The 27,556-nt window shown below is 47.0% G+C and overlaps 1 protein-coding gene across 2 annotated transcripts in view; it reads right to left on the bottom strand.

Moving 5' to 3' along the window:
• The window catches only part of PRKCB (protein kinase C beta), a 389,607-nt gene that overhangs the window by 172,721 nt on the left and 189,330 nt on the right, over nt 1–27,556 (bottom strand). For both annotated transcript variants that reach the window (XM_002756001.6, XM_035267200.3), the window contains exons 4-5: nt 22,006–22,117; nt 18,750–18,878 (exon numbers count right to left, since the gene is read on the bottom strand). In XM_002756001.6, the coding sequence (XP_002756047.1) occupies nt 18,750–18,878; nt 22,006–22,117 (241 nt within the window). The remainder of the gene's footprint in view (nt 1–18,749; nt 18,879–22,005; nt 22,118–27,556) is intronic.

Raw genomic sequence — 27,556 nt, 5'->3', positions numbered from 1 at the left:
TCTGCCTCCTGGCAGACCCTGCTGCTTCCCTGTGTGGCCTTGCGTGGAGAGGCACGCCTGCTCCTCTTGGGAACTATGAGTAATAAACTGTCTTTTCAGAAGTAACCAGAGCAGAACAAGGGTACAAAGAACGGTGTGAGGAAGGCGATGTCTGGAAGACACTCGGCACGAGAACAGGAAGACGCAAAAGCTCTCCAGCCTGGCCATGGAGCAAAAGAGCAAACTCTACAAGATGAAATGCATCAGGGTTCATCTTGGAGTCAAAAAACAAAACAAAACCTGCGCAAGAATGTGGGACCTGCAGGCTAGCAGCACCTGATCAATCAACAGTGTGATGTGGCTAGTGGTACCCCCAACCCCCTAAAAAGAGTACTGTCATCTGGATGCGGAAAGAGAATTTTGTTGTCTAGGACAGTGTTTTTCAAGCAGCAGGTCATGACACATTTGCCAATGGTTAGTGAAATCAATTTGCAGAGTAAGAGCATTTTCTTTAGAGGGTTTCTTAAAGGAAACAGAATGGAAATGAACATTAAAGAGGGCCACAAAAGAGAGGAGAATGTATGTATCAGAGTGTGTGGCCAGTGTAAGTAGAGAGAAGCATTAATTCATGGCATTTGGTTTGGTTGTGAGTGTGTGCTTGTTTGTGCAGAGAGAGAGAGAGAGAGAGAGAGAGAGTGTGTGTGTGTGTGTGTGTGTGTGTGTTATACAAAACCTAGATGGGCTGCAGGCTGAAAGGTTTGAAAGCAGCTGATCTAGAACAAGGAAAGTGACAATCTCTCTCTCCTCGGCAACACAGGAGGATTCTCTTTCACTCAGGGCACCCTGCTTTATAAGGAAGCTAGTCCAACTGGAGTGCTGTCTAGGAAGAGTTCCAGGTTGACATCAATGATGGCATACTCGACCCTGTCATGTGTTTAAAGTTATAGTCTGTAGATTAGGGATTAGAGAGCAAATGGCTGAAGGAGTTGGGCTGCCTCACTTGAGAATTCAAAGATTCTGGGGCACCTCTAAACCATCTTTAAATAAGTGGAAGGCTGTCGACACACTCGTACTGGGTTATCCAAGGGGTGAAACCAGTGCCTATAGAAGCTTCTTTTTACTTTTTCTGGTTTTTTTTTAGATGGAGTTTTGCTCTTGTTGCCCAGGCTGGAGTGCAATGGCATGATCTCGGCTCAACGCAACCTCTGCCTCCCAGGTTCCAGCGATTCTCCTGCCTCAGCCTCCTGACTAGTTGGGATTACAGGCATGAGCCACAATGCCTGGCTAATTTTGTATTTTTAGTAGAGACAGGGTTTCTCCATATTGGTCAGGCTGGTCTCGAACTCCCGACCTCGGGTGATCCACCTGCCTCAGCCTCTCAAAGTGCTGGGATTACAGGCGTGAGCCACCACGCCTGGCAGAAACTTCATGCAATCCATCAATATCTATGTCAGCAGCTCAACATGCTTGGCTTCTTGGATCCTCTACCAACTCCAGCTTGTCCACCTGCACCACTGCTCTTTCTCTCTCAATTCACCCCTCCAGACCTTCCCGTCTCCGACATCTCCAAGCTTGCACAAGGTCTAACATGTAGAGTAAATCCCTTATTCCATGATGCTCATAGTGACTGTGATTCCCTGAGCGGCACAGGGGACTTGTGGGCTCAGCACCCACGATGCTAAGGTGGGAAGTTGATTCTGCTTCCTCCCGTGTGCACAATTCACCTTGTATCTGGAGTTTTCCAGTGTAACCTGTACACTCTGTGAGCATCTTTGCATTTTTAAGGGAGAACACTTCTCAGGATACTGCTGTGAACTTGATGTTATCCCTCGCTCTCTCTCTCTCTCTCTCTCTCTCTCTCTCTCCCTCTCTCACTCTCTCAGCTTTTAGATGGTCTCAATTCTACTAGCTCGAGCTGCCCTTGGGCACTCAAGGAGGCAGGCCAGGGTAGTGGTTAAGGTGCATGTCCCAGATGTGCCAGGGTAGTGGCTAAGCGTGCAGGTCCTGGGTGTTACAGGGTAGTAAAGGTGCAGGTCCTGAGTGTGCCAGGGTAGTGGCTAAGGGTTCAGGTCCTGGATGTGCCAGGATAGTGACTAAGCGTGCAGGTCCTGGGTGTGCCAAGGTAGTGGCTAAGGGTACAGGTCCCAGCTGTGCCAGGATATTGGTTAAAAGTGCAGGTCCCGGGTGTGCCAGAGTAGTGGGTAAAGGTGCAGGTCCTGGATGTGCCAGGGTAGTAGTTAAAGTTGCAGGTCCAGGGTGTGCCAGGGTAGTGGCTAAGGGTGCAGGTCCCTTAACCGCTTATGCCAGATTCACATAACCCATTCCCTGGTGCTAAGTTTGGAGAGAAAGCCTCTCCATCTGCCTGCTTCTCACAACCTAGGAATTTAGCCAGCCTCTTGGGCAGGTCTTGGCCAATGAAATCTGCCTTTCTGCAAAAAGACAGGCCGATTTGAAGACACGTTATCATCTTCAACTTCACAGTCCAGCAAACATTAACTCTCATCCTCCCAAAGGAGCAAAACAGGTAGCAGGAAGTGTTGGGGAAAATGGAGCCGTATGAAGCAAAGTCTCAGTTTCCTTACCTGTGTAATGGGGAGAAGGACTATAGTAATAGCAAAAGTTGTCAGGAGGATTAGCAGAAGGAATGCTTGTAGAGTTCCTAGCAAAAGCCAGGCATTTGGAAGGGTTTTAGAAAAGGTGGCTGTGGCCAGGTGCGGTGGTTCATGCCTGTAATCCCGGCACTTTGGGAGGCCAAAGCAGGCAGATCATTTGAGGTCAGGAGTTTGAGACCAGCCTGACCAACATGGTGAAACCTCAACTCTACTAAAAATACAAAAACATTAGCTGGGTGTGGTGGTGCATGCCTGTAGTCCCAGCTACTCAGGAGGCTGAGGCAGGAGAATCGCTGGAACCTGGGAGATGGAAGTTGCAGTGAGTTGAGATTGTGCCACTGCACTTCAGCCTGGGGGACAGAGCAAGACTGTCAAGAAAGAGAAAGAGAAAGAAAAGAAAAGAAAAGAAGGGAGGGAGGGAGAGAGAGAGAAAGGAAAGAAAAGGTGGCTGCTACAAACATCATGTACCATCACCACTCCACTGATGTAATTAGCATCAGGATAAGATGCTGTCCAAGAGCATAATTATCTGAAATGACATAGAGTCAAGTCCCAGCTCCACAACTTCTAGCTGTGTGACTTTGGCAAGTTTTTTAACCTCTTTCTCTGTCTCAGTTTCCCCATCTGTCAAATGGAGATGCCGTCACTATCTCCCACCTCAGCCTCCCAAGTAGCTGGGACTACAGGTTGTTGATAGGATTACACAAGATGGCTGAGCAACGTGTTTTGCCCAGTGCCTGGTGGTTGCTCTCAGGAAGAGGCATCCGTCCCTTGGTTTTGTTGGTAGCAGTAAAGCAGATGAACCCCAATCAGACAGCAACGCTACTCAGGCGCTGGCATGCCTCTTGCACAGGCTTTTGTGCCCCACAATACCTAGCACTGTGCCAGGTTCATGGCAAGTACTCAGTAAGCATCAGCCACTGGCCGTCCCTCTTTCCCTCACCCTTCTACCTTGTGCCCATCCTGCCTTCTCCAGGGAGCTACCTGGAGTGCCTGCAGCCCACTGCTCCCTCCCTTCTCTAAACTCCAATCACAAGAAAGATTCTGACCCCACAGTGCTGGGCAACAGGCAAATGAAAAGCAGGTCTTGGCCAACATAGGCAAATAACGAAGTCAGGAGTTCAAGATTAGCCTGGCCAACATGGTGAAACCCCGTCTCTACTAAAAATACAAAAAATTAGCTGGACGCAGTGGCAGGCGCTGGTAGTCCCAGCTGAGGCAGGAGAATCGCTTGAACCCTGAAGGTGGAGGTTGCAGTGAGCTGAGGTTGTGCCATTGCACTCCAGCGTGGTGACAGAGTGAGACTCCACCTCAAAAAATAAAAAGAAAAGGAAGGGAAAGGGAAAAAGAAAAAAGAAAAGAAAAGAAAAGCATGTCTTGAGACTAAACTACTCCCAATCTGTGCCCTAAGGCCATTACAGGATAGGAGTATGGGAACTACCAACGCTGAACCATCTCCTTCCTCTCCCCAATTAGCACACGGGTTGTTTCTTATTTTCCAATGTCTCATAGTCTTAAACTGGATCTTTGCAACATCTGGCCTAATGTGTTAGAACCTGCCAGACAGATGGACCTGGGGTACAAATCCAGCCACCTCCATGCACTGCATTAGTGACTAGAGGCAGGTACTCAAATTCTTATTTTTTTTTTTAGAGGGAGAGACAGGGCCTCGCTCTGTCACCCGGGCTAGAGTGCAGTGGCACGATCATAGATCACTACAGCCACCAACTCCTGGGCTCCAATCATCCTCCCACCTCAGCCTCCCAAGTAGCTATGACTATGGGTGCATGCCTCCATGCCCAGCTAATTTTTAAGGCTTTTTTCTTGCTGTGTTGCTGAGGCTGGTCTCAAACTCATAGCTTCAACTGATCATCCTGCTTCAGCCTCCTGAGGAACTGGGACTATAGCCGCATGCCACCACACCAGGCTCAGATTTTTTAAGGCTCAGTTTTCTCCTCTGTAAAATGAGAAAAATAAAATGACTGCCCCTACTGGGTGGTTGTGGGGTCTAAACACACTGACCTTGCATGATGTCCTTCAGATACTCCGGGGATCTAAATTTCCCTGCACTGAGAAAGAAACCAAGCCCACCATGGCTTGCAAAGCCTAACTGGCCCTCCCTGTCTTTCCTCTAGCATCACCCGCCCCTCCCCACCCCAGGCTCCAGTCACACCTACTTGCTGTCAGTTCCTGTCATGCACAAGCCTGCTGCTTCATGCTTCCCTCCGGCCATTCCCTCTGCCTGGCATGCTTTTCCCTGGAATTTTCAGCAAGCTGGCTCCCTCCTGCTGGTCACTGAGGTCTCAGCTAAATGCCATCATCCCTGCTACCCACATTCAGCCTGCTGGCCACCCTCTATCACATCATGCCGCTTTATTTTATTTCCTTGATAGTCTTTATTGTTTTCTGAAAGTGTTTTGTTTGCTTCCTCTTCATCTCCCGTCATTAGAAAGAAGGCAGAGGCCATGAGCACAGGGGTCTTGCCTGTAAGCAGTGCCCAGCACACGGGAGCCCCCAACAAATACCTGTTGAAGGAGTGGGAAAGGCAGGGTTCAAACCCAGACCTGACTCCAAAGCCCATGCAAAACCCGGTAATCACAGACCACGTTGGCTAATAATTAGCAGCGACTTGCGGCAAGCCATCCAGAAAAGCAACACAGAGGCTCATGACTAGGAAGCTCCCAGAGACATGTCTTCCCCTTCCAGGTGGTAGGGGACAAAGGCAAGGCAGGGAAGAAAGAAAGGCTCTGAGTCACTTTACACAAATGGCTCAGGCCAGGACATGCAGGTAGGTGCACTGAAAGAGGATTCCGGCCCTGGTGGGACTGACACCCAACCTTCATGACTGATGAGATGTCATGGCCAGCATGGGGCTGGAGGTTCACATTGCCCCTGGCACGTCCACCTGTGGTGGTCTGCGCAGGAGCAGAACGCAGGTAAGGCCTGCCATCTAGTGGAAAAGATGCATGCTTCCCGCCTCACCGCGGTCCTCTGCAGCAGACCCGCTCCAATGTTACACAGTGCATGTAGATCCCCAGGGGATGTGGTTAACATGCAGATTCTGATTCAGCAGGCCTGGAGGGGATGCTGAGATCTCGAATTGCTAACAAGCTCCCAGGTAATGCCTATGTGATGTGGCAGGTCCTTGGGCCACACCTAGAGTAGCCAGGGCCCGCAGTAATTTCTGGAAAAAGAAAAATCATCCCCAACTGAAATTGAGGGTTGGGAAGCCACAGCCCGTGGGAAACTGGATTGGAAGGCACCAGAGTGTTTGAAGTTTAAGTCATAGAACTCAGGCTTGGAGGTGGAGAGGGCCTGGGAGGGGAGGGGGTGGTTTAGTGTGGACCTGGCAAGCAAGAGGCACAGAGGACAAGAGGTGGTTCCCAGGACACATGCGACTCAGCAAGGATGATGCTAGCGACCAGGCTGCAAGAAGGCAAAAAACACCAAACACCACGGAGCTCGGAGAACAGGCCCAGTTCACAAGGCAGATGCTATACAAGATGGAAGCTAGTGACAATACCAACTCAAAAATACCCAGACAGGGCCTGGGCCCAGCTCTGCTCAAGCCGAGAACCACCCAGCAACCCTCCTCAAGCAACCAACATCCCAACATTGGCATTATCCATTCATTTTTTTCTGTTACTGTTGTTGAGACCATTTATTTCTATTCATTTTTTCCTGTTTGGAAATTTTTCTGTTTTTATTTTTCAAAAATTGCAAAAGTGATATGTATTTCAACCAGAGAAATCTTTATGTATCTATAAAGATACAACACAATCCCCCTCCCCTCCACAGCCTCTGCATTCCCAAACCTGCTGTGATCCCAATGTTTACAGCCTAGTTGGCATCCTTCCACACCTTTCTTCACACATAGTTTATAAAACATACAAACAAAACTGCACACACAGGAGGTGTCTGCTGCTGTTCCTTATTTCTTCAAAATGAGATCATACTAAATATATTTTTATGCAACCTAACCCTTTCACTCTAGTTCAAGGACTGCCAAATGTTTTCAGCAAAGGCCAGAGAACAAATATTTTACATTTGGCAGATTGTATAAGCTTTGTCACAACTACCCAGTGAACTCTGCCATTGTATCACAAGAGCAGCCACAAACAATATGTAAATGAATGGGTGTGGCTGTGTTCCAATAAAACTTTATTTATAAAAAGTAGGCAGCAGGCCAGTTTGCCAACCTCTGCTTCAGACCAAAATCTGTGGCAAAAATTTTAATTATTTAGAATTTTTATCACAAACTTTTAAATAACAAAAATATAGGAAGTATAATATACCTATAGAAAAGTATATAAATCATAATTTTACAGCTTGAATTCTCACAAAGGGAATTCACCTATCTAACCAGTTCCCTTATCAAAAATTAGAACATCACTAGCTCAACAGAAGCCCCACATAGTCATTTTCTCATTTTAATTTAATGTTTTGTTTATTTATTTATTCGAGACAGTGACTTACTCTGTCATCCAGGCTGTAGTGCAGTGATCTGATCTCTGTTCTCTGCAAACTCCATCTCCAGAGTTCATGCGATTCTTGTGCCTTACCCTCCAGAGCAGCTGGGATTATAGGCGTGCACCACCAGACCCAGCTAATTTTTTGTACTTTTTTTAGTAGAGATGGGGTTTCACCATATTGGCCAGATATTGACCAGATATTCACCATATCTGGTCTCAAACTCCTGGTCTCAAGTGATCGGCCCTCCTCAGCCTCCCAAAGTGCTGTGATTACAGACATGAGCTACCATGCCCAGCCTAATTCAATGTTTTCAACAACTGCCTAGTATCACAGAAAATGGGTACCCCTCCATGAGGCTGATGTTTTCCTTGCAATATCAAAGAAAATATCAATAAACATGCTTGTTCTAGACCTTATTTCTCTGCATGCTGATGTTTCATTTTAATAGAATAGATTTCCTAAAGGAAAACATGAGAGTCAACATGTTCATATGTATACATATTTTAATAGACATTGTTGGACCGCTGTCCCCAAAGGCAGCCACAAGTCACAGCCCTCCAGATCCCGGCAGTGCCCACTTCAATGCAATTCCTTAGACACTTGGGAGCAATGACTGCACCCAGCACATCCTGAGGGCCTCAGACGTTGGCCTGGCCTTGATAATTCTCATGAGATATAAATAATCAGGGAAAAAAAGAAGGAACATGGAATAGCAAGATGTCAGCTTCCCTACATCTCCTCAGGTCCAGTATCCCAGAACTTCATTGCCCAAGACACTCACCTCAACCTAACAAGCTGATAGGCATTGAAGGAAGGATGGGCAAGAGACCCTTGCCCTGGCCTCAGGGGTTTGCAGACAACTATCAGTAATATACTGAGAAAGATGGTAGATGTTCCATAGACAGATATGTGATTTCACCGAACTTCATTACAACAATACTAAAAAAAAGCAAAATAAAGCAGGTGTGTTGAGTTTTTAAAGATAATTTGCTCTTCAATGAATACATGACAAAATATTTTAAGCAAGAATTTCCAATTTCCAACTTTCCTATTTTACTGCATTATAACTCTTCAAAAAAAGAAAACAAACAAAAAACTGAACAACTATTAAGTATGATGTAATCTAAGGGATCTTAGGTGCAGTGGGCATCCCAATTGCCAGAGCCCATGGGTATGCATGGGGTGTGTGGGGACATGTGTGCCTGCCCGCAGAAGGGCATTTCTCTGGTTCACAGCTTCTCTTGGATCCTCAACAGCAGCTGTGACATCAAAAGAGAGAAGTAATTTGATATGAGTTAGAATGACAGTCATATATATTTGTCAAAACTTAACCATTGTACCCTTAAGACATTCACCAGGCACAGTGGCTCACATCTGTAATCCCAGCACTTTGGGAAGCCTAAGCGGGAGAATTGCTTGAACCGTGGAATTCAAGACTACCTTAGGCAACATGGCCAAACCCTGTCTCTACAAAAACTACAAAAATTGGCTGAGTGTGGTGGCTCATGCCTGAGGTACAAGCTGCTATGTAGGCTGAGGTGAGAGAATCAATTGAGCCTGGGAGGTCAAGGTTGCAATGAGCTACCATCACACCACTACACTCCAGCCTGTCTCAAAAAAAAAAAAAAAAAAAAAAAAGATTTGTGCATGTCATTGTATGTACATTTCACCTCAAAAGTAAACAAAAAAAAGTAAATAAATTTTGAATTCTATTGATAATGGGCATGCTGAAGTATTTAGGGAAAATGGAATTGTCTGCAGTTTATTTTGAAATGTGTCAAAAATAAGAGTGATGGATGGAGAGTGAGATGGATGGGAATGTGATTAAGCAAGGGTGGAAAACGCTAATGATAGAATGTAGGTGGTGGATAAATGAGTACTCACTGTAAAATTCTTTCAACTTTGCTATATTGAAAATTTTTCAAAATAAAACCTTGGGAAAAAATTACAAATTACTAATGTAAAGGGGAGAGGAGATCCAACAGAACTGGGTCCTCTCCCCAGTCCATGTGTGGCCTGGAGAAGTAACCCTTACTCTGGGCCTCAGTGAGCCCAGCTGGTCTCTGCTACACCTTTCATCACCAACAATGACAGTGCCGCGGTTTTACAAACTGGGGCATCTCTCGGGAGAGCCTCTGGGGAGGAATGACTTCGAAGGCAGAGACCGCCCCCTAGTGGGCCCTCACAGCCTAGCTTGTAATCAGCTTCTGTCTGCAACTGTGGCATGGCTAGGCAATATCACAGAAACCCCCATGACACAGTTTACCTATATAACAAACCTACACATGTACCCCCAAACTTCAAATAAAAGTTAAACAAAAAATAAATATGAAGCTATCTGGATTGTTTTCTTGTTTACATTGCCCTTTTTCTTCCTTTTTTTTTTTTTTTTTTTTTTTTTTTTTTTTGAGACAGGGTCTTATTCTGTCACCCAGGCTGGAATGCAGTGGCACGATCTTGGCTCACTGCACCCTCCACTTTCCGGGCTCAAGTGATTCTCCTGCCTCAGCCTCTTGAGTAGGTGGGATTACAGGCATTCACCACCACACCTGGCTAATTTTTGCATTTTTAGTAGAGACAGTTTCGCCATGTTGGCCAGACTGGTCTCAAACTCTTGACTTTAGGTGATTCACCTGCCTTGGCCTCCCAAAGTGTTGGGATTACAGGCATGAGCCACTGTGCCTGGCCTCGATTCTCTTTCTCTTTCAAGCAGAAAGCCAACTCAGAGGAAGTCTCAGGTCATTCTGACTCTGTTCCCAATTCCCAAACTCTTAAAGGGCTAAAGAGAAGATCACATAAACGGAAAGGATTTGTGAACACAGCATATCTTGAAAAAAATCTTGAAAGGCAGTGACTTAACCCAAAAGAAGATTCTCCATGAATAATAAAAGGAAGAAAGATGAGCAAAATTCCAAGGGTCCCAGGGAATTAGCAAGACCCCAGGTGTGACATCTGTCCAGGCAACAGGCTTTTCTTGTCTCCTGTTGAATCCCAAGGGTCTAGAATATGTTTGACCAACAGTAGAAGCTTGACAAATATTGCTGAATGAGTTAATGACTGGGAGGGCAAGTGAACAAATTCTGGAGGAGCTTACATCCCAGAACATAGGGAAGGGAGTCACCACAGTCAACAGGTAATGGTTCCCCACAAGCCCTTTCCAGTCATGGTCGTGATTGTGTGAAATGTGTTCCCTCTGCCAGGAATGTAGCATCATGGTAAGACCATGGGCCATGAAGCCAGGCAGTCTGGACTCCAATCTGAGACATGCCACTCACTCACTGTGTGACTTCTGGCAGGTTGCTTACCTGACACTGTGCCTCAGTTTCCTCACATGCAAAGTAAGGCCAATCGTACCTATGACAGAGGATTGCTGGGAAGATTAATGCATTGGCCTATGTAAAGCACCTAGCATGGGGTAAGTCCTCAGGAAACAAAGCTCGTATTATATTTCTTTTTTGCCCAGACACAAAAATTGCCATGTCAAATGATTCTCACACTATGGACAGATTCGACTCAGCCATGGCTTCCTTCTAGAAGTTTCAGGCGCCCCTCTGTGTGCTCCCATGGCACCATCACACTACCGGTCACACTGTAACATAATTACCCATGTCTATCTCTCCCTCTAGGCTGTGAGTTCCCTGAGAGCAGAGACTAGATTTCATTCATCACTGGATCCAAGCTGGTGCTCAGACTCTTCTTGAATGAATGAATGAATGAAGGAAGGAACGAATGAACGAACGAACGAACAAACACCTAGAGAGTCCGTCTTATCTTCCTACCTATAACATGCCATCTTTGTCACACTGTAAACACATAATCACTCCAAACTACCTTCACCTCCCACCTTAGCCCTCAGGTATGGCATATACCCAAGACTGCCCTCTGGTCTTCTGGTCTTGTCCTGCCATATTGGCTTTAGAAGGAAGATGGCCAAGTGGAATACCCAGATGAAGGCCCTCATGGATTTTCTTGTACTCTTTCCACCTAGTTAGAGTCTTCATAATGGCAAACACGTTCTTTACCTTGAAACAGTACTTTCTCGTTTTGTTTTTGTTTTTTGTTTTTTGAGACAGGGTCTCACTCCAACATCCGGGCTGGAGTGCAATGATGCTATCATGGCTCACTGCAGCTTCCATCTCCAGAGCCCAAGTGATCCTCCCACCTCGGCCTCCCAAGTGTCTGGGACTACAGGCATGCACCATCAGGTCTGGCTAATTTTTTAATTTTTTGTAGAGATGGGGTCTCACTATGTTGCCCAAGCTGATCTCAAACTCCTGGGCTCAAATGATCCTCCTGCCTTGGCCTCCCAAAGTTCTGGAATTACAGGGATGAACCACTGTGCCCAGCCTTGCAACAGTTCTTTAAATAAGAGGGTCTTCTACAAACGTCCAACATCAGATTCCTTTTTCCTGAGAGTGCTTCTAGAACCCCTTTTTGCAATCTCCCATACAGGTAGATGGGACCTTCCATTTTTCTCAGTAGCCTGTTTTTGAGATTGAGGCTCATTCACTGCGTCTCCCAGGCTGGAGTGCAGTTGTGCAATCTTGGTTTACTGTCACCTCCTCCTCCTGGGTTCAAGCAATTCTCCTGCCTCAGCCTCCCGAGCAGCTGGGATTACAGGTCCGTACCACCACACCCGACTAATTTTTGTATTTTTAGTAGACAGGGTTTAACCATGTTGGCCAGGCTGGTCTTGAACTCCTGACCTCAAGTGATCTGCCCACCTTGGCCTCCAAAGTGCTGGGATTGCCGGTGTGAGCCACCACACCTGGCCTCTTTGGTATTCTTCTTCTTTTGATGTGTGGATGTCAGATTTTGAGAAGGGTTTAAATATCATAATATTGGTAGTTCCTAAGTCTGTCTGGGAGATGTTTCAGTCTAAAAAGTTTCTGTATATACAACATAATGGTAAGAATATTGAATAGGAGTTCCAAAGAGAAACATGTTATAGGATGACATGTCAAAAAAAATAATAATAAAAAAAGGTTCACTCTGCTTTCTTTAAATGGTCCCAATTTTTGGGAGATAGATATGAGGACGGACATGACTAAGCATTTGAAGATGGCTGTAGTGTAGATGTAGTGTAATGGATGTCAGTGGTTACATTGATAGGTATATACTGAATTGAAAAAGGGTTGAATAAGATATTGTTGGCGAGGTATGGTGGCTCACGCCTGTAATCTCAGCACTTTGGGAGGCCAAGGTGATCACGAGTCCAGGAGATTGAGACCATCCTGGCTAACATGGTGAAACCCCATCTCTACAAAAAAAAAAAAAAAAGACGGGTGTGGTGGCACACACCCGTAATCTCAGCTACTCAGGAGGCTGAGGCAGGAGAATCACTTGAATCCAACAGTGGGAGGTTGCAGTGAGCCGATTGTGCCACTGCACTCCAGCCTGGGTGACAGAGCAAGACTCTGTCTCAAAAAAAAGGATATTGTTCCATGTATGAACATGCAGGCTTCATAAACCTTGGGAGCATTTTACGCTCTGCAAAATTGTAGGGACATTGTAGTGCCTGATCTCATAACACCTGTGGGCATCATGACATCAGTATGGTTTCCTGGGGTACTATAAGTCCCACTGCTTTGTGTCTTTTCTACATTATCCAGGGAACAAGGGTGGTCATGACTCCAACAAGTGGGTCTCAGTCCCAGTAACACTTGCTGTTGACCTTGGACCTGATACTTAAGGTTTTCTGTGTGTTGTGTTCTACCTCCCATGAGAAAAACAGTATAAATGGATAATCTGCTGACCTTCAGCGCCTGAGTTCAGGAGGCACTGATCTGGAGACCACCTGTGAAAGCTTTGTATCTGTCAACAAGATCCTCCAGGGGTTTCTCACTCATACCTACAGTCATTAAGTCCACAAATATTTAGTAATGCCCACCTTGCTAGGTGCTGGGGGTAGAATGGCAAGACACAGTCCTGCCCTCATGGAGCTAATGCCTTGTGCAAAATGCAGACACTAATCAAACCCAACATAAAATCACCCCTTTCCCAAGGCCAAGCCGAGGTTACCGTGAGTCTCTACAAAAGGAAGAAGTCAGAGGAAGCTTTTCAGATGGTAAAAATGAGCTGAGATCGAGAGGAAGAGTTAACTGCTAGAAAAAGAGAAGATGGCAATGGCAAACATTCTAAACAGAGAACAGAACACACAGGTGTCCTATGGTGTGTGGCAGGCTGGAGAGGACCGAGGACTGAAAGTAAAAGGGAGGAGACAGAGAATAAAGAATGAGACAGCCATATTAGATTTAGTCTGCTATAAAGACAATGGGAAACCATTGATGGGTTTTTAAAAGGAGGAGAACTAATCAGATTTAGTCTCATCTTGACCTGACAAAACACTAAGAACAGATATATGAGCTCAATTTCAGTAGTTGGATGAGTCAGAAAACCTTTCACCTCTAGAGATGCTGAGATTTCCAAAGAGCATATGACACTCGAGACGAACGGCAGTGTCCTGGGCTGGTGGTCAGTGGAAAAGCCTAATACTGACTACGATTCTTGGGTCTGGATGAGGTGGGGCCATTCAACAGACACCACAAGGCCACTTCTAGCCTGGCACTGCTGGGAAGGACCCCACGCAACCTTTAGTGTTTTCTCCTCTCTGATCTATCTGGCCAAGATCAAGGAGGAGAGGGCTAGAGTCCCAGCAATGAAGCCAGGAAGACAGTCAGGAGATCAAGGGAAACTTGAGTGTCCTGGATGCTGTTGGACCCTGCCCAGCTCCCCTCCGTGCTGGGCAATGCACCCATCTCCTGACTGCTGTGTGTAATGGCTGTTAATGGCTTACAGTTGTCCTCATGTCCAGATAACTGCCCTCAACTGCACAGAAGCCTCCTCACCTGTGAGGTTACCTTCCCATCTTCATCCCCAGCAGCCTACAGCAGTGACTGACTATATTAGTCAGCTCAGGCCATCATACCATAGACTGGGTGGCTTAAACAACATTCATTCATTCATTCATTTGTGTTTGCAGTTCTAGAGCCTGGGATGTGCAAGATCTAGGTACCAGCAGCTTCAATTCCTGGTAAGGACTCACTTCCTGGCTTGCAGACAGCCACCTTCTCGCTGTATCTTTCCTTTGGTGGAGACAGAATGATCTCTCTCTCTCTTTCTCCTCTTAGAAATCCATGAATCTCATCATGAGGGCCCCACCCTCATGACCTCATGTAACCCTAATGACCATCCAAAGGTACCACAGCTCTAAATACCATCACATTGGGGGTGGGGCTTTAAGATACAAATCTAGGGGAGACATAAGTCATCCCATATCACTGACTGACTTGGAGCACGACAGACCAGTCCGCTTGCCCCACTGTGGGACTGACTCTGTGATACAGTGCTTGGTGCAGAATTCCACCAGATACCAGGCTGAAGAAGCCTTCCAAGGAGATCACACGCTCGCTGAGCTTTTTCCCTGCCCGAGGAAGGAAGCATGCTTCCTTCACTTCTCTTTTCCCACAAGCAGCCCAATCAATCACTGGATCAAGAATCTCCACCTTGGCTCTATTTTTACAGAACTCAGCTGCAGCACCAGGGCTCTTTTCTATCATCAATCAATCAACGATCCCATGCTGAGTACAGACTGTGCCCAGCATGGTGTATGGGCAATCGCAGGGCATTGTGACATGGGGCCAGAGGCCCGGTGCTCACCCCTGCTCTGCATGTGACACTGGTCAAGGAGTTCAGCCTTGCTGAGACTTCGTTTTCCCTTTCTTACAGTGGCAACAACACGCCCTTCTTTAGCTAAGCCCAGTGCCAAAGCACTTGGAAAAGCACAAAGTGCTATTAAACTTCTTTATAGATGTGCCTGTTCTGAACATCCCAAAGAAATGAAATCCTACAATATGTGACCTTCTGTGCCTGAGTTCTTTACTTAACACATTGTTTTCTAGGTTTATCCATGCTGTAGCATGTATCAGTACTTCTTTTTTTTTTACAGAGTCTCATTCTGTTGCCCAGGCTGGAGTGCAGTGGTGTGATCTCAGCTCACTGCAGCTGCTGCCTCCCATGTTCAAGCGATTCTCATCCCTCAGCCTTCCAAGTAGCTGGAATTACAGGCACCCACCACCATGCCTGGCTAATTTTTGTATTTTTAATTGAGACGGGGTTTCACCATGTTGGCCAGCTGGTCTTGAACTACTAACCTCAAGTGATCTGCCTGCCTCGGCCTCCCAAAGTACTGGGATTACAGGCGTGAGCCACCGTGTCCGGCCAGTACTTCATTTTTATTGTGGCAGACTAATATTCCAATCTATGGACACACCACGATTTGTTCATCCATTCATCAGCTGATTGACACTTGGGTTGTTTCCACTTTTTAGCTATTATGAATAATGCTGCTATGAACATTTTTGTTCAGGTTTCTGTAAATATACGTTTTCCATTCTCTTGGGTGTATATTTAGATGTGGAATCACTGGATCACATGATAACTCTGTCTAACCCCTTTCCTTTGTGCTGCCATGGCACCTTTATCATATATTAAAAACTTTATATGTATGAATCTTTTAAAAAATATTGGTAGCTATTTAATCATGCAATGAGAGCCCTACGCATGCAGATATTCTGCCCCTAAATTTAAGAGGGCCCCAACTTCTGCCCCTCCCTCACCCTTCATTATGAGTTGTACTGTGTCCCCCAAAAAGATATGTCAAATTCTAACCCCAATGCCTGTGAATGTTATCTTATTTGGACTCAGGGATTTTGCAGATGTAATCAAGTTAGGATGAGTTCACACTAGACAAGGGTGAGCCCTAATCCAGTGACTGCTGTCCTAATAAGAAGAGGAACTTTGGACAGAGTCACACTGTGAAGAGTGCCTGGGATGATGGAGGCAGAGACTGAAGGGATGCATCTCCAAGCCAAAGAGCACCAAGGACTGCCAGCAACCACTGGCAGCTGGGACAGAGCCATGGAACAGACCTCTCAGAGCCCCCCACAAGGGCTGGCCTCAGAACACTGAGAAAATAAACGTCTGGATTTTTTGTTTGTTGGTTTCTCAATACAGCCAGGGTCTCGCTATGTTGGCCAGGCTGGTCTTGAACTCCTAGCCTCAAGCCATCATCCTGCCTTGGCCTCCCAAAGTGCTGGGATTACAGGTGTGAGGTCTTGTTTTTGTTTTTGTTTTTTGGGACAGAGTCTCGCTCTGTCACCCAGGCTGGAGTACAGTGGTGCAATCTCAGCTCACTGCAACCTCCACCTCCCAGGCTCAAGTGACCCTCCTGCCTCAGCCTCCCGAGTAGCTGGGATTACAGGTGCGCACCACCACACGTGGCTAACTTTTTGTATTTTTAGTAGAGATGGGGTTTCGCCATGTTGCCCAGGCTGGTCTCCTGAGTTCAAGTGATCCATCCACGTTGGTCTTCCAAAGTGCTGGGATTATAGGTGTGAGCCACCATGACTGGCCTTTGCTTTTTCTTTTGCTTTGTCTTTTTTTTTTTTTTTTAATGTCTTGTCTTAAGCCACCCAGTTTGTGGTATTTTGTTATGGCAGCCATAGCAAACGGATATACCTCCTATAGGTGTGTACTGAGAATCAGGGGCTTGTGATCCAGGCTCTCAAATGTCATAGCGTATCTATGATTCAGGGGGAAGACTTTGACTTTGAACTTGAAGAAACATTGTACTGTACCACATCAGAACAAAGACTCCCTAAGGAATGCCTGTAAGAGGTACCCTAGCCAAACCACAAAAGGAATAAACATGGTGGGGACATAGAGAAACTAAACTAAGCTAAAAAGTAACCTAGTATAGAGTACTTTTGAGTCAAACTGACCTGGGTGAGGAAGTGTGTTTTCTGATGGGTAGAATGATAAGTTACCTCATTTGAGTTGCTGAAAAAATGTAAATCAGCTACTGCCTGTAAGTGCTTTTCACAATGATTAACACATTTTAAAAACTCAGTACATGTTAGCTATTGTTTTATTATTATCATGAATGGTGTGAACTCCTGGAGTATAACTCCTCTGAGCCCTGGTTTCTTTGTTCATAAAACAAGAATAATAGAAGGTCAGGTGCAGTGGCTCTCAGCTGTACTCCTAGCACTTTGGGAGGCCAAGGTGGGTGGATCAGTTGAGGTCAGGAGTTCTAGACCAGCCTGGCCAACATGGTGAAACCCCATTTCTACTAAAAATACAAATATTAGCCAGGCATGGTGGTGCATGCCTGTAATCTCAGCTACTCAGCAGGCTGAGGCAGGAGAATCACTTGAATCCGGGAGGTGGAGGTTGTAGTGAGCCGAGATCATGCCACTGCACTCCAGCCTGGGCGACAGATGAAGATTCCATTTCAAACAAGAATAATATAGATTTTGCAATGTTGTGAAGATTGCAAGAGATAACACTGCGCATCCCATGCGGTCCATAAATGTGGGCTGCCTGTAGTCACGCTTTGGAATGAGTGTAGTTTCCAGAGAGTGACACCAGAGGGAAGCAGAGTCTTATTTTTGTCTCTCCAGTGTCAGGAACCTTAGACAATCAGTGGGAAAAACTGGCTTTTCTTGAACGTGAAACTGCAGGATTTCCCCTGGGAACCCCAAGCATCCCACTGGAAGGCGGGAAACCACTTGGAGGAAAACCTAATGCAGTTTCTAAAATCTCACTGTGCTTCACAAAATCTCAAGTCTAAAAGAATTATATTGTCCAGGGATAAGTATTTTTCAGCTTTTACACAGTTTATGCAAAGCCCCTCCCCAACCCAGGGCTAGCACATCAGAGCTACTGAACCATTTTGAGGCCTCAAAAATAGATTAATTTTTCAAAACCAATCTCTTCCGTGATCAATTTCCTGAGTTACCAACTCATAAACCCTTGTTTATATTCATTAGATACATAAAGTCCACAGGAGTTTGTCACCAGCCTCGAGAAGGAATTCCTGCAACGTTTTAGCTCCACTCCCAGCCAGCTCAGTGCTGTTTCTACCAGGACTTATGGCTGAGTATTCCTCAAGCCAGTGCAGCTGAGTTCCAATTTTACTTGAACTTTCCATATCAGAGCCAAGTATGTCTCTAATGCTGGGATACATGAGTGACAGCCCCCGCCCCCGGCCCCTCCTCTCACTGCATCTCCCAGAAGACTATATCATCCTGTTTTCTAATTATCATGAAATGCAGAAAGTGTAGAGAAAAATATAACACAGAGCAGCATAGACTCTGTCAGGTTCAAGAAAGACATATTTCAAATATGTGGAAAGACCCTGAACTGCACCCTCTAACCGTCCTCCTTCCCAAAATATTATATTCTCCAAATTTGGTGTTTATCATCAAGACTCCATTTTTCCTGCTGGAAAAGTTTGGGGAAGAAGCAAACTTCCCTTCTCTGCTATCTGAGTAAAGAAAATGCAACTACCCACTCCAAAAAATTACTGTGAAAAAGAGTAGGAAATGAGAAGGAGAGAAGGGAAGCAGAGGATCCTGTGCAAGTTAGAATTCCAAGGAACTCAGACGTCTCCACTCTGAACTCAGTTCAGCCCGGGGTGCTAATGGACGTAGCTTTGAGGGTGTACAGTTTCTAAGGACCCCCTTGTTGCAGGGAGGGGCTTTCGTGGGCAGGCAGGGGGCAGAAGCAGTGCCACACCCCCTCGCTGCTGCCTGGACCGCCCCACCCCTCCATCAGCCTCCCCTCTTCAATCACAAGGGTCAAGCAAGGTCAGGAACAACTGGAGCCCCAAAGGCCACCTACCGAGGACAATGAGGACGTCCCTGTCGATGTGGGCCTGGATGTAGATGCGGCCGCGGCGCTCCGTGTGGTCCGTGCCACACAGGCTGGGGACATTCATCACGCAGCGCTTGTGCACGTTCATCATGCAGGCTGTGAGGGCAGAGAGAGGGGATTTGGCTTAGGCGGGTTCAGGCTGGGGGCTGCAGACATCTGCCCCACCCCAGACCTCTGAGCCCTGCCTGTTCCCCTCCTTTGAGTCAGCTGAGAACTACGAGACTGGCCGAGACCAAGTTGCCTGCCAGGATCTCATCAGAAGGGATTCTCCAACTCTTCCCCACTGAACCCTGATGGACAACGGAGGTGGAACTTGTCTGTTCCCCACCCAAGGCCAAGGGTGAGCCCGAAGCAAGCACACCCCACATCCCTAGAGGCTCTGAAGCCAGAGTCACCAACTTCAGTGCTCACGGGCTTGCTGGTCACGAGCGAGGAAAGCTAGAACAGCGGCGGGGACTTGGCCAAGCAGGGAACAGAGCAGCAACATTCCCCGTTTCTCAACATAAGCAGGAATCTCAATGTGTACGTTGACATCTCTTGATTTTTAAATATTGACAGCTAATGGGGAGTCAATATTTAAAACTCCCCATCTGAGATGGGGAGTTTTGAGCACAAGGTTTTTGGGGAGTGTTCTTGAGGGGAGAAGTTGGCCTGCCACGTGGATGCCACCAAAGCTGATGGTAAGGAAAGACTGGAGCTGAGATGACCCTTCAGAGGTGTTCCAAACTGAGACAAGAGGGCCGGGCACCCCAATCATCCAGGGGCCCTGGAAGGGGCGTCACCTTGGGCAATTATGCAGGATGGGGCACCACTGTGAACCCTCAGCTAGGGGATGGGGTGGGACCCTGAGAAGGGGGTCTGGGCTGACCATAGTGCTCACCACAATTAACTATAAGGAAAAAACTTCAGAGCCTGAAATGTGGCCGCAAGCTGAATTTGGCCTGTTGCCATCTCCCTTGTCACAGGATAGATATCCACTCCCACTGTGCACTCCTCCGTAGAGTATCTGTGTCTATTTCAATGTGGTGGTGATTTCCCCTAGGTCCTGAGCAATAATGCCCTGCTCCAGGAAGGTGTGCCAGGAAGCCAGGATTCTCCAGGGGGACACTAGTTCCAGTTGAAGACACCAGAAGGAGAGGCCGAGTCACCCCACGGGCCCCAATTTCAAGGGATCTGGGGGCAGGGGACCCTTCTCACGCCACCCAAGTCCTAGGAGGTAGCAGGTCTATCATGAAAACTGTAAATCAGTGGTGGGGAGAAAAGGGAGAGCCCTCTGGGACTCGAGCACTAGCCTAAGCTCCCACCCACTGCTGTCTTTGAGATAGTGGCATTGTCCCTACATTAGGGCCCCACGTGTGGCAAAAGGAGCTGCTGTCCTATAGGCGGAAGGCCACAGCCTCACTGTCCCCCTGTGGCTCTCGCCATGTCTCTGTGTCTGTCCGTCTCTGTCCCCATGTTGCTGTGTGTCTCTTGCCCCAGCTCTCCCACTTCTACACGTGTCTCACTGCCTTGGCTGCATCTGTGAATCAGTCTGTTCTCTCCACACTCGTCTCTGGCCTTTTGTCTCCCCGCTTCTCTAGCTGTGTTTCTCTGTGACTCTCCATGTGTGCTTCTGCCTCTGTCTCTGGTCTCTCCGTCTCTCCATCTCTACACCTCTGCATGAGGCTGTGTGATGGCATCACTCTCTCTGTGCTCATGCCAACCATTTTGTCTTTTCTTCTTCTTCTTTGAGACAGAGTCTCACTTTGCCACCCAGGCTGGAGTGCAGTGGCACAATCTCGGCTCACTGCAACCTCCACCTCCCAGGTTCAAGCCATTCTCCTGCCTCAGCCTCTCAAGTAGCTGGGATTACAGGCATGTGGCACCATGTCTGGCTAATTTTTGTATTTTAGTAAAGATGGGGTTTCACCATGTTGGCCAGACTCGTCTCAAAATCCTTCCCTCAGATGATTAGCCTGCCTCAGCCTCCCAAAGTGCTGGGGTTACAGGAGTGAACCACTGCACCTGGCTTTATCTGTTGGTCTGTCTGTCCCCCTGTCCCTCCTTCTACCTGAGTCTCTCTGCAGCTTCCACAGCCCCCATTCCACCTTGTATTAGGGCTGCATGAGTCCATCTTTTCTCTGCATCTGTCTCTATCCATGCATGTATGTTTCTCACTGTCTCTCTTGCTCTCAACCACCCTTATTCACCCTCACACTTCTCTCTGTAACTCTGTGCCCTGTGAGTTTCTCCCTCTGTCCTCTGGGCCTCAGGACCCCTGTGACAGGGGTATCACCAGCCTCATGACCGCCCAGACTGCTACAGACTGATAGGTCTGTGGGAGCCACCAGCACCTCCAACATCCCTGTAGCTTTGTGGTCATAGTTCTCAATGCCTGTCTGCTCCCCTGCCCCACAGGCCATCCAGGCCTTGGCCCCATGAAAAGGAGTCCTACTCCACCTGCCTTTCCCACCACATCCTGGCCAAAGAATCATGCTCTCTTTCCTCCTCCAGCACAAACTTGGTGCTGCAGGGACACCCTGCAGGTCTTCTCCATGCAAACAATGCATCAACCCCACATCTCAATGCTAAAAACAGCGGTGGTGGTGCATGGCTGCAGAAATGACCACAGTTTGTTCATGCCTCTGGGTGTCAACAGCCATGGACTGTCCTTTCCCACACTGTGGCTGTGCATCTCACATGCCACCTGCTTTGACCAGCGGATCAGGAGTAAACAGACACAGTAGAGACTTGAAGTGTCTGCCAATGGGACTTGCCCTCCTGAGGAATTCAGGACCCTGTGACCTCCGTGCATGCGAGCCCAGGCTAGCCTACTGAGGAGCAGACACATGGCCTGGACATCCCCATCACCCAGATGACAGCCAGCCATCCTGCCGAACATGTGGGTGAGGCCACCAAGGCCCAGACAGCTCCCAGCCCACCTCCATCTGCTAATCCACCATGAAGCATGAGTTCATGCTTTATGAACGTGTGTGACACTGGCTGAGGCCAGCCCAGATTCAAAGGGCTGCCTTGCAGAGTCATGAGCTAAACTAATGTTTACTGTCTTAAGCCACAGTGTTTTGGGGTGGGAGGATTGTTATGCAGCCACAGATGACTGGCACACCAGCGCCAGCTAAAATAGGGAGACTGTATGGCAGACCTGGACCCCAAACCAAGAGGAAGCAGCCCTTCCCGTTGCTTCTGCCATCAGGAGATGCCCCCAGAGAGAAAAAGTACTTACTGTCACATTTCATCCCCTGGTGGATGAGTCCATACAGCAGCGACCCACAATGGTCACAAAACGTGGGGCTGGAGTACGTGTGGATCTTAAACTTGTGTTTGCTCCGGGGGTCCTGGAGCCAAAAGAAACAACAGAAGGAGCCAACATCAGTGGAACATGCAAGGCTTTGCCCTACGTTGAGAGGCACTGGGGACGTCACCAAGAACTGAACTTGGTACCCTGATGTCATTGTACCTGTCAGGACCATCGCTGGAGCCCTGTGCCCAGATGTGGGGCTGGATAAATAGTTGTGGAAGGAAGGAAGAATGATAACAGCTGATTGTTCCACGGCAGCCCCATGCACAAGCACCCTGCCTGCAAACCCTCCATCTGGGCCTGCCTGGGAACCCAACCTACAGGCTCCTGCCTGTAGCAGGGACTCGAGAGATGGGAAAACAGAGCAACAGACACATCATCTAAACAGGCCTCCTGACTTTTCTTTCTCCCAAGCTTTATTCTCCAAGCATGCTTCTGCAGTGGTCAAAAACCCAAGTCTGGACATGAAACCTCCCTGCTTAGAGACCGCTGCCAGTCCCTCATCTCTGACAAAGTTCAAGCCGATTGGACAGTCTGTAAGTTGTGGCAGAGACTGCTGGTTTCCCACCAATATTCATTCTTCCCTTTAGTCGCAGAACCCTTGAGTTTTAGCAGGGAGCATGGCAATCCAGATAGAGGCCACATTTCCCAGCATCTCTTGCAGCTTGGTGAGGCCACAGGCCTGAGTTCTGGCCAATGGGATGTGTGCGCTCCAGGGCCATTCCCTTCAAATGGAAATGCGTACGTCTTTGCACATTTCCTTCTTCCCACTGGCAGGAAGATGCTGAGAACTGGAAGTGACCGCCCTGGACCCAAACTTGGAGCCACATGTGGAAAGGACAAAGCCACCCTACTGGCCTTGAATTTTGTCCCTTTGGGCTGACCCCTGAGAGAACCTAATTTCTGCCTTAAGTCACTACATTTTGGGAGCTATTTCTCACAGAAGCTTACATAATTGCCTAATCAATAAATATGCCCTTCATAGCCTGGCAGTGCAGTGCAGTGGTAAAAGGTAGACTTGGATAAACTTCCTGGGCTCTAAGCTGTGTGATTTTGAGCAAATTATTTGATGGTTTTTTGTTTCCTTTTATTTTTTTAAGACACAGGGTCTTGCTCTGTCACCCAGGCTGGAGTGCAGCAGCACAATTATATTTCACTGCAGCCTCGACTTCCTGGGCTCAAGTGATTCTCCTGCCTCAGCTTCCTGAGTAGCTGGGACTACAGATGCATGCAACCATGCCCAGCTAATTTTTTTTTTTTTTGAGATGGAGTTTTGCTTGTGTGCCTCAAGCTGGAGTGCAGTGGCACTATCTCGGCTGACTGCAATCTCTGCCTCCTGGGTTCAAGTAATTGTCCTGTCTTAGCCTCCTGAGTAGCTGGGACTACAGGTGTATGCCACCACACCTGGCTAATTTTTTGTATTTTTAATAGAGATGGGGTTTTACCATGTTGGCCAGGCTGATCTCAAACTTCTGACCTTAGGTGATCCATCCTCTCTGGCCTCCCAAAGTGCTGGGATTACAGACATGAGCCAGCATACACAGCCCACTCAGCTAATTTTTTAATTTTTTTTTTTTTTTAGTAGAGGGAAGATCTCATTATGTTGTCCACACTGGTCTTAAATTCCTGGCCTGAAATGAGTGTCCTGCCTCAGCCTCCCAAATTGCTGAGACTACAGGTGCACACTACCATGCTCTGCTAATTTGATCTTTTTGTGCTTCAGTTTCCCTATCTGTAAAATGCTGATAGTGCTAGTGTTCTCCTTATAAGACTGTTGAAAAGCATAAATGAATGACTTGTGTGGAGATCTTAGAACCACCTGGCACATAGCAAGCAGTATAAGCTTTTGCACGATTCTTATTACTACTTGGTCAAGGTGATCCCCAGCTAAGCCCCCTCCTCCCACCCACCCACATGCACACGTACCACGTACATTCTCAGCACTCAGAGCTCACCCTCACTCCCAAACACGCCATGCCCTTTGTAAGCCTTTGGCTCTGCATCTCTCTTTCTTCAAGAGATTTCTTTCCTCACAGAATCAGTTTTAGTTCAAGAGAACTCTTTCTGTAAAAGTTGCTTTCTCTGTTGGATATTGTGGGCAAGCACAGTGTCTCACACCTGTAACCCTAGCCCTTTGAGAGGCGAAGGTGGGAGTATCACTTGAGTCTAGGAGTTCAAGACCAGCCTGAGCAACACAGTTAGACCCCATTTCTACAAAAATAAAAAAATTAGCCAGGTGTGGTGGCACATGCCTGTAGTCCCAGCTACTTGGGAGGTTGGGGTGGGAAGGTCACTTGAGTCCTAGAATTTAAGGCTACAATGAGCTATGACTGTATCACTGTACTCCAGCCTGAGTAAGAGAGCAAGACCCTCTCTCTCTTAAGAAAAAAAAAGACAAGGCAGAAGTTAATAACATGGGCCTTAAGCTCCAACCGAGGGCTGCTCTGATATCCTAGCCTTCAGTACATGCTGTTTCTTCCTTCATTCATTCATCCATGCATATGTTTTTACTGATGCTGCCACAGATGCCTCCTTTAAAATTGCATTCTAGTAACAGTGACAGAAAATGAACATGTAAGCAAATAAGCAGGCACATGACATAGACATTCTTTTATGTGCTATTAATGTGATAAGTGTTTCTCTCCTAGGGAAATTGTTCTTTTCAAAATTTGGAAATAATTCCGTATGTATTAGTCTGCTTTCATACTGCTATAAAGAACTGCCCAAGATTCAATAATTTATAAAGGAAAGAGATTTAATTGACGAACAACAGTTCAGCATGGCTGAGGAGACCTCAAGAAACTTAAAATCATGGTGTAGGGTGAATGGAAAGCAAGACGCTTCTTCACAAGGCAGCAAGTGCTGAGTGAAGGGGGACGAGCCCCTTAGAAAACCATCAGATAGCGTGAGGACTCACTCACTATCAGAGAACAGCGTGGGGGAAACTGCTCCCAGGCTTCAGTTGGTCTCTCCCTTGACATGTATGGATTTTGTTTTGTATTGTTCTGTTTTGTTTTGTTGAGACAGGGTCTTGCTCTGTCGCCCGTGCAATGGTGCTATCATAGCTCACTGCAACCTCCACCTCCCGGGTTCAAGTGATCCTTCCACCTCAGCCTCTTGAGTGAAGGGGCTGAAGGCACATGACGGCATGCCTAACTAATTATTATTTTTTGTAGAGACAGGGTTTTTGCGATGTTGCCCAGGCTGGTCTCAAACTTCTGGGCTCAAGTGATCACCCGCCTTAGCCTCGCAAAGTACTAGGATTATAGGTGTGAACCACCACGTCCAGCCTCAACACATTGCTTGATGGCTGCATGTGTATGCTGTCTGTCTCATGTGTACTCTCGCCAATCTTCATGACATGACATGCAGAAGGTGTCATTTGTTCCCATTTTGGCAACAATGAAACAGACCCTAACAACAGAGTAACTTCACCAAGGCCACTCAGCTGGACGCTTGCAGAGACGGGGTTCACACCAAGTTTCTCTCCCCTCTCCTCGCTCCCAACCTCACTCTGTTAACACCTCATCTTCATGTGCAGCTAAGATGGAATTTTACTCATTCATTCATTCACCTAGCAAATATGTGCTAAGGGCCAAGTTCTTCCTAGCCATTGAGGATACAGCTGTGAACAAAAGAGATTCTGCTCTCATGGAACCTGCATTCTAAATCCTTGCCATCATAGCACTTAAACCACTGAATTATAAATGCATGCTTCATTGCTTCTCTTGCACACTTCACTGCATGCAATGTGAGGAAATCTGGCTGTTACATTATACCCTCATGGTATAAACTGTACTTAGCATATAGAAGATGATCAAATAAACACTTAATAAGTGAGAGCTAACATTTATTGAACATTTATTAATGCCAGGAACTATTTTAAGGGATTTATCAGGCATTAATACATTTGATCCTCATAATGGCCCTAGGAAGTAGATACTATTTACTACCCCCATGTTACAGATGAGGAAACCAAAGGCCTAAGAGACAGAGTGCTTTTCCCAGGGCAAGCACAGCATTGCACCCAGTGGTCAGCGGGTAGTTGTGACAGCTGTAGGGCTGCGATCACTGCTGTTGGCCGCTGCAGACCCCTGCACCATACATGTGCTATTTTAGGAAAATGACTTAGAAAGGGCCGTGCAGCACAGATTAGAGCCAGTTGAGAGACAGGAAAACTAATCGGCAAGTTGCAGGGAAACGTTGACTTCTTATGGTTTATTTAGAGGCTGCTGGGGGGCTCCTCTGACCTCATTCTCCTATCTCTGCTTTCATGAGGGATCATGAGGCACCAACTCTACCCACCCACTGCTGCAGTCTCTCAGACCAGACAAACCAGGTCATCCTCAATGGATTCTTCCCTCCTCCTTCCTGCTACCTGAGAGAGCTTAAAATAAAGCCACACTCCTACACCTGTAGTCCTCCTGACTCCCTCCACGACCCTCAAGGTGCATCTTTCAGGGTGCCTATCCATGTCTGCCCTGGTCCAATGCTGTCTCTGAGACGGGAACCTCCCAACAGCCATGCTTTTACTTTGAGACGTCCACATTCCCTAAACACAGCTGACCGGGGCTGAGGTAGACACTTGGCTCGAAGGTCACATATGCCGAGTGGCTGGGACACAGGTAATCAGTCCTGAGGCCAGCAGACATGCAGTTCCAGGGCTAAGAGTGCTAATTTTATTTTTGATTGACACGCCATAATTGTATGCATTTATGGGGTACAATGTGATTGTTCTGAATATACACACACAATGTGGCATGATTAAATCAAGAAAATTAACATATCCATCACCTAACTTGCCTATCATTTTTTTTAGCATGAGACGTTTGAAATTTACTCTCTTAATTACTTTGAAATATACATTATTATTGACTAATGTCACCCTGCTGTGCAATACATCTCAAAGGCAAGTCCTGTCTATCTGAAATGTTGTACTCTTTGATCAGCCACTCACCATTTCCTTCCTACCCCTGCCTCCTGCTGTTCCCCCAGCTTCTGGTAACCATCACTCTACTCTCTACTTCTGTGAGTTCAACTTCATTAGATTCCACATCTAAATGATATCATGCAGTCCTTGTCTTTCTGTGCCTGGCTTATTTCACTTAGCATAATGTCCTCCAGGTTCATCACACTGTAGCAGATGACAGGTGGTGCTGATTTTTATAGTGAGCTCTAAGGAACCCAGAGAAACACAGACAAAGATTACACGACCCCAGGGATGAAGCTCCTGGTTCTGGTCCCTGGGAGGGTCTGACATCCTGCCTTCCAATTCCATCTGCCTCCCTGTGTCCTCTAAAATTTCTCCTTTGTGCTTCAGCCAATCCAGGTAGCCATGTTACCTGCAACCAGGGGTGAGCCAAGATATTTATAATTGCCTTGGCTCAGAGACTGCTCACAGACCAAACAGAATGGACAGCAGAGCCTGGCTGTGCTGGGAGTTAACACTTTAGTTACCAGGTCATGGAGCGGGTGT

The sequence above is a fragment of the Callithrix jacchus genome, chromosome 12 (assembly GCF_049354715.1).
Source record: "Callithrix jacchus isolate 240 chromosome 12, calJac240_pri, whole genome shotgun sequence".
In the NCBI taxonomy this organism is placed as follows: Eukaryota; Metazoa; Chordata; class Mammalia; order Primates; family Cebidae; genus Callithrix; species Callithrix jacchus.
The sequence above is the reverse complement of the archived record's forward strand: the minus strand, read 5'-3'. Positions and strand labels throughout refer to the sequence as shown.